At 48.6% G+C, this 11,324-nt stretch overlaps 1 protein-coding gene across 1 annotated transcript; it reads left to right on the top strand.

Moving 5' to 3' along the window:
• Window positions 1-5,465: 5,465 nt before the first annotated feature.
• LOC132589588 (uncharacterized protein K02A2.6-like) lies at window positions 5,466-6,756 on the top strand. The gene is given in 3 exon segments (XM_060262342.1): window positions 5,466-5,528; window positions 5,530-6,216; window positions 6,316-6,756. Coding segments are annotated over 3 exon segments (1,191 nt in total).
• Window positions 6,757-11,324: the final 4,568 nt, after the last annotated feature.

Raw genomic sequence — 11,324 nt, forward strand, 5'->3', positions numbered from 1 at the left:
CACCAGGGCCTTCTCTGTGGCAGCTCCCACATGGTGGAATGTGCTACTGGAAAACATCAGAACCCTGCAGGACATCCCAGTTTCACAGGGCTTGTAAGACCAAACTATTCCACCTTGCATTTAACAACTAATGGGGGATAGCTTTCAAGTTGCCACATAACTGACAATCGTGGCCAACATTACTTTAACAATATGAGCACCATATTCGATAAGATCCTCAGGTAATATCGGTAGCACTATTGGTTACCAATGTTGTACTTTTAATTATTTTATGATATAGTAATTTCTTGATGGTTTACATTTTGTTTCTATGTTGTATTTTATTGATAGTTAGCCACCCTGAGCCCGCTATGGGGAGGGTGGGATATAAATCTGATCTGATCTAATCTAATCTAATCTAATCTAATCTAATCTAATCTAATCTAATCAATAAATAAATATGGTATTTTTTGGAATTTTTTTGGCTTGGGTAGACCCAAATGCATACTCCTAACTCTAAGGGCGCATAGGTGTTATCTCCTTTAATATGATGTCTCTCTTTGTTATAACCTGGGAGTTGCCCTCTGACCTCTCCTCTCTCTCTCTCTGTCCCTCAATCTCTCTACATAGCCTTCTATGGAGATGTAAATTTCTGCAGGTTTCTTCTGTAGATACTAGGCCCTCATACTCCCACACATGATGCCAGACAAGCTGGCCATTTGTGTTAGGGAAAATACTGTTTAGATTTGGTTTCTTTTTTTTTTTTTTTTACTGCAACCTGAACATGAACTGGATCTACTTGAATAAATTAAGTTTACCTTTTTGCAATATACTACTTGGGAGATTTATTTACTACACTAAATATCTCGCTTCTAGGACTGGGCAATATTAACTAAATATCCCAATAGATACACCCCTCTGCTTTCCTCTTTGCCCAATATATTCTGAGTATATTCAGTCTTGAAAACATACTGGGGAACAGTCAGCCAGACTCAGAGAAGAGAACAAGCCAGGCTGGCTGGGGAAGAGACTTTTGTTTGTGTTTTTTTAAAAAGCAAAAAGTCACCAGAAGAAAAGGTTGTGGTCAAGGAGAAGGTGGTGCTTAGTTCTTTCTCTGTTAGCAATTTGTCAGCTCAAAATTGCTCCCCATCTGCCTTTCCCCCTTCTGATAGCTCTTATATCGCTTTCCCTGAAGGAAAGCAGTTGGGATTTAATTTTGAGACAAGGTACAGTTGGTAGGAAAGAAATTACCCATCTCCCCCTGCACCTGCCAACCCTATGTAAACCAATGCACCTAGATTACTTCATTTTTTTAATGAGACACAAACAGCTGGCAAAAGAGTCACATGACAAAACGTTGCATGTTGTTTGACCATATCTGGGATTCACTTGACAGAGTTGCTTTGTATATTTCAAAAATCTCTTCCTGGAAAGAATTTTGATGTATGAACTAGCAATGCCTGTTTGGCATTCCCTCAGTGATCCTTCCTTCCTGCACTTTAAGTTTTAATTTTTCATGTTGTTGTTGGTTTTAATAGTTTTAAAATGTGCTTTTTGTTATGTATTTTTAAATTTGTTAACCCGGGATATAAATTTTGTAAAATAAATAAAATACATTACTAAAAATTGCTGCCTGTGCATGTGACACAGAAAACTGTGGCAAATTAGATAGGCTAATTCCTGCTCAGAATCTGAGGCTTGCAGCCTGCAGCAAAGCTGCTAGGCTGCTTTAGACTGGTTTGCCTCCCTGGGAGGGAGGAGTCAGTGTTTGCCCGTTTGGGTGCGCAATGTTGGGGGCGGGGTTTGGCTGTCTTGACAGCCAGATTCCCGTTCCATGCTTCAGTTGGTCCTGTGGACGATCGGAGCGTGGAAGGCTTTCTGTGCGTCGGGTTGTGTGTCGAAGAGGCCTCCATTTCTGTGTCTATTTGAGAGTGCGTGGAAGGCTTTGCAGTGGTGTCAGTGTCGTCGTCTGATGTTTCAAGGATTTCAAAGCATTCTTCCTGGCTGAGTTGTATTGGGCTGGGGTGGTCTGCCAGGGGCCCTGCCTTTCAGTCCTTCTGTTGAGCCTGGGGGGGGGGGTGGTTGCCCTTTCCCCCTTTTCTTGGAGCCTGGGGTGGTCTGCTCTTTCTCCCTTGTCTTGGGAGGTAATTTGGTGCCTGGGGTGGTCTGCCCTTTCCCCCTTTTCTTTGGAGGTATTTTGGGGAGGCTTGAGTCCCTGGGGTGTGTTTGGTGTGACTTGGTTGCTGGGGACTACCTTATTGAGTAAGGGGTGAGTCTGCGTTGGCCATTTTAAGTTCCTTCATTGAGAGGGGTGGCTGTCTTTATAGAGGGCACTGATGGGTGGCCATTTGAGGTCTCTTCTTTGTGAGGGAGGGTGGCTTTGGAGAAGCACTGGTGAGTGGCCATTTTAAGTTCCTTTCTTGGTGAAAGGGAGGCAGCCATTTTAAGAGGCATCTGTGAGTGGCCATTTTGTGAGAATGTTAGGAGGTAAAGGGTCTGGTAAGCCCAACAGCAAGAAGCCAGCGCCTAGGGCACCCAAGACTCCTGATAAGAGGCCACCACCCACGTCATCCTCCTCTGATGAGGAGGGTGATGTAGCAGTTGATGCTAATTGTTATGTATTGACTTAAGATGGTACCGCATGGCGAGCCCGACAGAAGGCGACCCCTGGGTCCCCGGATGTAGCTCGCCAGTCACCCCACCCACCAAGACCTCTGGCGGGAAATTTGGACTGACCAGGATTGGCCTGGTCAAACCAGGGGGGCTGTCCGGGCGATGTATATAAGCGGGGCCCAGCCCGCGTGTTCTTTTGTCTGGTAATGTACTCCCAATAAAGAATGTTGCCTTCAAACCGTCTTGGTTCTCAGTACATTACAGTGGCGATGAAGGTGGGATCCTAGCCCGGGAAATCTAAACAGGGCTACGAGGATCCGTCGGAGATGTCGAAGGCAACCCATCGGGCGACCACCGCTGCCGTCACAGCCACCATGGCTAACCAGAGTGGAACAACGGGCCGTATCGAAAAGTTCAACCCCGCGAATCCGGAAGGGTGGGAGACCTACACGGAGCGGGTCGAGTGCTACCTGCGAGCCAACAGAATAGCTGAAGACTGCCTAAAGAGGGACGTTCTCCTTAGTGTCTGCGGAGTGGCCACGTTTGAGATCGCGAAGGGTCTCTCGGCCCCCGCAAAGATCACGGAGAAGTCCTATGAGGAGACAGTCAGACTTCTCACCAGCCACTTCTTGCCACAGCCCTCATGGGTGGCCCGCTGGTTCCTCTTCCACCAGAGGGACCAGGCAGCGGGAGAGACGGCTGCCGACTACCTGGCGGCTCTCCGCCAAATCGCGGGCAACTGCAGCTTTGCACAGCTGGAGGAGACCCTGGCGGACCGTTTCACATGGGGCCTGCGAGACCAGAGGCTGCAACAGAAGCTATTCACGAGGGAAGAGCTCACCCTCCAGAGCGCCTTCAACGAGGCCATAGAGTTCGAGCGGTCCACGAGGACCTTTCCCAAAACGAGAGCTGACGCCGTCCACCAGGGAGAGATGGACCCCAGCGGACTGGAGGAAGAAGAGGCACTCCAGCTGCGCCACCAAGCAGGGATGGGGCCATGAGTTACCCAGAGCAATGGAGAGACCACCCTCGACCAAGTGCGCCAGCTGCGGCGACCCCCATGAGCGAAGAGACTGCCCCTACCGTAACGTGGTCTGCAGGAGCTGCGGCAAGATGGGCCACATTGCGAGGGCCTGCCGTGCCAGACCCCCCCCCGCTGCCGCCAGTCAACAAACCAGGAGTCGACCGGTGAATACGCGACAGCCTCAACCAGCATCCAGGTAATGAACTTGCCAGATGAGACGCCCCGCAAGGTCAAGGTCTCCGTCAGGATCAAGGGCAAGCCCTACCTGATGGAACTGGACTCAGGTTCCTCTATTTCTATAATCTTGAAGGAATCTTTGAGGAAGCTGTGCCCACGTGGCCGGCCCAGCCTGCGGATGGCAGGTTTCGTGCTTCAGGACTTTCAAAAGAACCCTGTTCAAGTCCTGGGTTGGGCAACAGTGGGGGTGGAATACAACGGGTTTAGGGGCAAACTCGACTTACTGGTGGTCAAACGACAGCTCACCACACTGTTGGGACTAGCTTGGTTCCGGCCACTGGGAATAAAAATCGTGGGGGTACAGCAGCTGGGGGTGCGGGGATTCGAAGAGGTGTGTAAAGAGTTCCCGGAGGTGTTTGATGGGGCCCTGGGTTACTACAAGGGCCCTCCCATATCCTTGCCCCTTGATCCCCACGTGCGGCCCGTAAGGTTGAAGGCCAGGCGGGTCCCGTTTGCCTTGAAGCCCAAAATTGAGGCCGAGCTAGACCGCCTCACAGCTCAGAAGGTGCTGGAACCCATTTCCTATGCCGCGTGGGTGAGCGTGGCCCCGGGGGTATTCCAGAATCTGATGGATTCTCTCCTTAAAGGGATCCCCGGGGTATAGCCGTTCTTTGACGACGTTTTGATCGCCGCCCCAGACGCAGAGGAATTCAGCAACCGGCTGCGAGAAGTACTTCGCTGTTTCCAAGAGGCCGGTCTAAAAGTGAAGCGGGAAAAGTGCTCCCTGGGGATGCCCAGGGTAGAGTTCTTGGGGTTTGTGGTGGACGCAGCAGGCATCCACCCGACACATGACAAAGCCAATGCCATTGTGGAAGCCCCCACTTCCACAAATAAGGCAGAACTACAAAGTTTCTTGGGGTTATTAAACTTCTATCATTCATTCCTGCCCCACAAAGCCGCCATAGCGGAACCCCTCCACAGACTCCTAGACAAAAATGCCCCATGGGTATGGGGGAAGGCACAGGACGCTGCGTTTCAGGCGGTAAAAGGGCTGCTCATCTCCAATGACGTGCTCCACCATTTTGATGAGAGCCTACCAGTGGTCCTTGCTTGTGACGCATCGCCATACAGGGTGGGCGCCGTCCTGGGGCACCAACTCCCGGACGGGAGGGAGGTTCCTGTGGCCTACTACTCGAGGACCCTGGCCCCTGCAGAGCGGAATTATGCCCAGATCGACAAAGAGGCTCTGGCAATCGTGGCGGGGGTACACAAGTTTAATGACTACTTGTACGGGCGGCGGTTCACCATAGCCACAGATCACAAACCGCTCCTGGGCCTCTTAGCCCCAGACCGCCAACCACCACAGATCTTATCACAGTGTGTGCTACGGTGAAACCAGTTCCTCAACTCCTACACGTACATCCTGGTCCACTGGCCGGGCAAGGCGATGGGCCACGCAGATGCACTCAGCCGCTTACCGTTGCCCACCATGGGCCCTGACCCAGCACCAGCCCACCATGTGATGCTCATAGAAACATTCCCGGAGTGGCCCCTACACGCAGCCGAGGTAGCGAAAGCCACAGGGCGAGACAAGATACTCGCGTGGGTTCTCGACTGGGTGGTAAGGAGCTGGCCAGTGGGAAAACTGGGCGAGGAGTTCAGGGCATACACAATGTGGAAGGAGGAACTAGCTGCCCACAAGGGGTGTCTTCTGTGGGGCAGCAGGATGGTGGTGCCCCCCCCCCCGCTACAGAGGCAAGTTGCTAGAGTCCCTCCATGAAACTCATCCAGGAATTGTTAGGATGAAGGCCTTAGCACGTAGCTATGTCTGGTGGCCAGGGATGGACGAGGAGATAGAGGGTTGGGTCCGGAAGTGTAGAGCGTGCCAAGAATCCCGACCCGAACCACCAAGCGCCCCCGCGCAATGCTGGGAAACTAACAGGAAACCGTGGTCGAGGATGCACGTCGACTTCGCGGGGCCCTTCCAGGGTCAAATATTTTTCATCTTGGTGGACGCGTATACCAAGTGGCTGGAAGTCATTCCGGTGGCATCCACCTCCACAGCGGCGGCGATCCGAGCGCTGCGCAGGGTCCTGAGCACTCACGGAATTCCGGACACCATCGTCTCGGACAACGGGACCGCCTTTACCTCCAGGGAATTCCAGGAGTTCCTACAGAGGTACTTAATTCGGCACATACGGTCCGCCCCATTCCACCCGGCCACAAACAGCCAAGTGGAGCGAATGGTGCACACCACAAAGGAAGCCTTGGGTCGCATAGTGCAAGGGGACTGGGACCACCGTTTAGCCGCCTCCCTATTCGACAACAGGATAACCCCCAACCTCATCACAGGGGTAAGCCCGGCGGAATTACTAATGGGGCGCAAGTTTATCACAAGACTGGATAGGCTGCACCCCGACCGGGCCTCGGACATCCGCGGGTCCCCCGAGATCAGGGAAGCGGCCAGGGGATTCTTCGTGGGAGACCCAGTGTACACGAGGAACTACGCGAACGGCCCCGAGTGGGTAGCGGGACGGGTGCTGCGTTTCTTAGGGTCCCGCCACAACGACGTAACCACGGAGGAGGGCCGAATCTTGCGGAGGCACATTGACCAAATGCACCGCCGCACCCTGCCAGATGAAGCAGAGGCCATGCAGGACGGAGAGGAGCCCACCGCCACGCAGCCCCGACGAACAGCCCCACCGACCACTCCGACTGAGCAGGTAGCGGAGCCACACCGAAACGAAGAGGACGACCATATGGCCAGAGCCCCGGGCCAACTGGAGGGCGCGAGCAGCCATAGGCCGGCGGTTCCCCACACGGGGAACCCACCGCCCCGTCCGCATCAGCAGCTGGGCCCCCGACAGAGCCGGTGGCCACGCCAAACCCCAAGGGTCCCCCCGGAGGTCGACCAGGATGCGCACAGCTCCCGCTTACTTGAGGGATTATGTGTCCTGAGCTAAGGGGGGAGGAGTGTTATGTATTGACTTAAGATGGTACCGCATGGCGAGCCCGACAGAATGCAACCCCTGGGTCCCCGGATGTAGCTCGCCAGTCACCCTGCCCACCAAGACCCGTGGCGGGAAATTTGGACTGACCAGGATTGACCTGGTCAAATCAGGGGGGCTGTCCGGGCGATGTATATAAGCGGGGCCCGGTACTCCCAATAAAGAATGTTGCCTTCAAACCGTCTCGATTCTCAGTACATTGCACTAATATTATAAGTAGGTCGAGGGCTTTGGAGTAGGCATCAGGTATCCCTTCTCAAGGAGGGGTGGAAGAGGTTAGGGCCTCCAAGAAGGGTATGCAGGCTAATATACTTACCAGGCTGTCTATTCTTGAGGGCAGGTCTGGTGGAGTTGTGCCTGGTAGGGATCTTGGCCCCAGTGGTCCTGATGTGGGTGCGGTGGCAGCGGCTGGAACATCGGGAGTCGGTTTGCCTTTGGTTCCTGCTGGATTTGGAGGTAGGTCTGGTTGGGCGGGCTTGGCCATGGGGAGCATGGGGGCCTGCATTGGTGGTGGGGCAGGGTACTTCCACTGTGAGTCTGGGGGTGCCTGCTTCCCCGGGAGCGGGTGCATTCCCAAATTGGGTCTGGCCAAGCGGGTAAGGTGGTCCTTGCGCTTATCCGGGTGCAGGGCATCTTGTCTTAGCAGGTTCCCTTATGGGAGCACCTTCTCCTTATTAGATGGTGCCTTTTATATCTTTGCCCTTTGGGGATGTTGCCTTGCCATTAGGGGACCACTTGCTATCTGCAACCAGGGAGAAAATACTGAAAGGGGAGTATGTGGACATCTTTTCTCTTCTCGTTTGAGAGTTGGAGAAAAAAGATAAGGAGGAATTGGATGAGAAACTTGTTAGATAGTCAAAATAACTTGCGAATAGAAGAAATGGACCAAATGGATTGGTGGCTGAAGTGCCAAATAAAATCCATACACCAAAAAGACAAAGAATTCGGCTTCTCTAAACAACTAAATGAGATTGAGCAAATTATTCAGACGGACCGGAAATTAATTTCCAAAATCTATGAATGGTTACTTAAAGAGAAAATGCAAGGAGAAGTGGTAAAAGAAACTTGGGTTAAATGGTTGAGGGACTTTGGCTATACTATCCCCTTAGAAGAATGGGAGAAGTTGTGGAAAAGGAATGTAAAGTTAATTAAGCCGGCTCAGTATAAAGAAAATCTCTATAAAATGATTTATCGCTGGTATTTAACGCCAGATCGACTGGCTAAAGCCCATTCCAGTTATTCCGATAAATGCTGGAAGTGCAAAAAAATAAAAGGGTCAATATTCCACGTCTGGTGGAATTGTGAGCACGCCAAAAAGTATTGGGCGTTAATTAGTACCTGGATTCAGAAAATTTTGAAAATCACAATACATCATTCCCCAGAATTTTTCCTTCTAAATGTCTGTAGAGAGACTTTTCCGGCTAATACAATCAAGGTGTTAATGTATATTGTTACTGTGGCAAGAGTATTATATGCGAAATACTGGAAGTCTCCAAATATACCTTCCAGGGAAGAATTTATTGTAAAACTTATAGAAGCTGCGGAACTTGATTTATTGACTACAAGGTTACGGGATGGCAATATACTTAAATGTGAAGAGACTTGGGAACCGATATTTCGTTGGGTTAGAAGTAAAGGTTTAGTAATGGATTAGCAGAAACATATAAAACTATTCTCTGTCTACTCCCGGGATGTAAGGGAAGATGTTTGTGAGGTGGGGGGAGACTGAATCTGAAGATGTGATTGTGGTATACGTATTATATGTTTATATGTTTATATGTTTAAATGTTTATATGTTTATATGTTAAATGTTATTATTTGTCTTTCACTCGGGTGCAATAAAATATTTAGAAAATGGGAAAAAAAAAAAGAGAAAGAGAAGGAGAAATTAAAAAAGCATAAGGTGGAGCGGACCTGGTCAAATTGGCTTCTGGGGTTTTGTATTAATGCTGGGGTGATTGCCCAGGCACAGTTGTGGTGGGCAGCTGCCCTTTTCCAATATTTGAATATAATTTATAAGGGCTACACAGCATTTAGCGGCCCTGCCTGGTTGCAGTACGATCAGGAATTTCGGATGAGGGCTGCCTTGTATCCATCTCTTCAGTGGGATCGTATCCATCAGCAGCTGTGGCTGCAGGTTATGTCCCCGGCTAGGCCTAACTTGGGTGATTGCTCGGATAGCGGTCACCTGGTGAGCAGGGCATCCACATCCTCTCCAACTTCATCAGGCTCTCCCCACGGTGCAGCAGGGCAGGTGGTTCAACCCTGCTTGCTCTGCTGGGAATTTGGCTCTCTTGGGGTGTGTAGCAGGAAGGCTTGCCAGTTCAAGCATGAATGTTCCATGCGCGGTGGGTCCCACTCCTTTGACAGCTCCTTTGTCCCAGAGCTTGGGGGCATAAGAATGCAAAGAAACATGGTGGGGGTGGAGGATCGTATCCGGCTAGAAAAGGATCCCAGCCTGATAAGGGTGAGACCTCTTAAGCATTGGCTGTCGAGGTACCCTGATAGTTTGATAGTTTGTATTTGTTGGAAGGTTTTAAAGTTGGTTTTAGGATCCCTTTTCAGGGGCCTCAAGTCCCATTTATGTCCGGAAACCTTAAGTCAGTTAAGGGTTTGTAGCAGGTTGTTAAGAGACAAGATTGCCAAGGAACTGGCGGAAGGTAGGATCTTGGGTCCCTTCTACATCCTCCATTGGGTACTCTTAGGGTTTTGCCATTGGGTGTGGTGCCAAACAAGGCACCTGGTGAATTTTGTTTGATTCACCATCTCTCCTTCCCTAGGGGCAGGTCTGTGAATGATGGGATTTCTGAGCACTTATGCTCTGTTAGGTATACCAGCTTCGACCAGGCTGTTGCCGTGGTGAGACACTGTGGGGTGGGTGCAGAGTTGGCAAAATGCGATATTAAATCTGCATTTCGCCTTCTGCCTGTGCATCCTGATGATTTTGAGCTTTTGGGGTTTTCTTTTGAGGACCAATTTTACATGGACAGAGCATTGCTTTTGAGTTTTTCAGCACATTCTTTGAATGGGCTGTGTGGGAGAAAGTGGGTTTACAGGACGTTGTTCATTATTTGGACAACTACCTTTTTGTGGGTCCCATGGGGACTGGGCGTTGTGGGCAGCTGCTGTCTGGCTTTATTTTTAGTTTAAACAATTTTATTGATAACATATGGTAACAATATCTAATTATATCATTACTATCTCTAACCCATATGATATTTTCCAATCCCCCCTCCCTCCATTACTAGACTCCCGCCGAGGTTATATACTTAAGTTCAGTTATAAAGATACCCTTAACCCATCAAAGTTCAATATCTTTCTTTTCTCATATTCATGTTAAAAAATTGTCCAATGTCTTTTTACATTCCACTCTTTCTCTATGTATCCTCTAAATTTCTTCCACTCCTTTTTAAACACATCCAAATCATAGTCTCTTAAAGTTCTTGTTAATTTGTCCATCTCACTCCATGATAAAACTTTCACAATCCAATCCCATTTCTCTGGTATTTTTTCTTGCTTCCACAACTGTGCATACAATGTCCTAGCAGCTGAGAGCAAATACCAAATTAGAGTTCTATCTTCTTTTGGAAATTTTTCCATTTGTAATCCCAGCAGAAAAGTCTCTGCAACTTTCTTAAAGTTGTATCCCAAAATTTTAGAAATTTCTTGTTGTATCATCTGCCAAAACTTTTTCGTTTTTTCACAAGTCCACCACATATGAAAAAAGAACTTTCATGCTTTTTACATTTCCAACATCTATCCGACATCTTTTTACTCATCTTTGCCAGTTTTTTTCGGAGTCATATACCACCTGTACATCATCTTAAAGCAGTTCTCTTTAATACTCTGACATGTTAATATTTTCATCGAGTTCTTCCAAAGATACTCCCATGTATCCATTTGTATTTCTCTGTTCACATTAATTGCCCATTTAATCATTTGAGATTTTACTGCTTCTTCTGTAGACCATTTCTGTAGACCATTTCAATAATAATTTATATACTTTCAATATTAATTTTTCGGTATCTCCAAGCAGAACCCTTTCCAATTCTGTTTGCTCACGTCTAATTCCAACAGATTTAATATCATTTTCCATCAAGCTTTTTATTTGTTGCATTTGAAACCAATCATACTTATTATTTAACTCTTCTGCAGATTTTAATTCAACTTTATCACCTTGAATCTTTAGCAGTTGATTATATGACATCGCTCTTTCTTCATCAGATTCAGCTGTTATTTTTATTACTTCTGCTGGCACTATCCAAAGCGGCTTTCTCTCATCACCATATTTCTTATATTTTATCCAAGTGTTTAGTAAGCTATTTCTAATATAGTGGTGAGAAAAAAAAAATCCATCTTATTTTTCCCATAATACATATAAGCATGCCAGCCGAATTTATTCCCATGAGCTTCTAGCCATAAAACATTGAAATCACCCATCAACAAAATCTGGTCATATGACATTTTGTCCAACTGTCGATTAATGTCTTCGTTTTTGTGGTGAATTCAGTCCGTTTATATTC

The sequence above is a fragment of the Heteronotia binoei genome, chromosome 21 (assembly GCF_032191835.1).
Source record: "Heteronotia binoei isolate CCM8104 ecotype False Entrance Well chromosome 21, APGP_CSIRO_Hbin_v1, whole genome shotgun sequence".
Taxonomy (NCBI): Eukaryota; Metazoa; Chordata; class Lepidosauria; order Squamata; family Gekkonidae; genus Heteronotia; species Heteronotia binoei.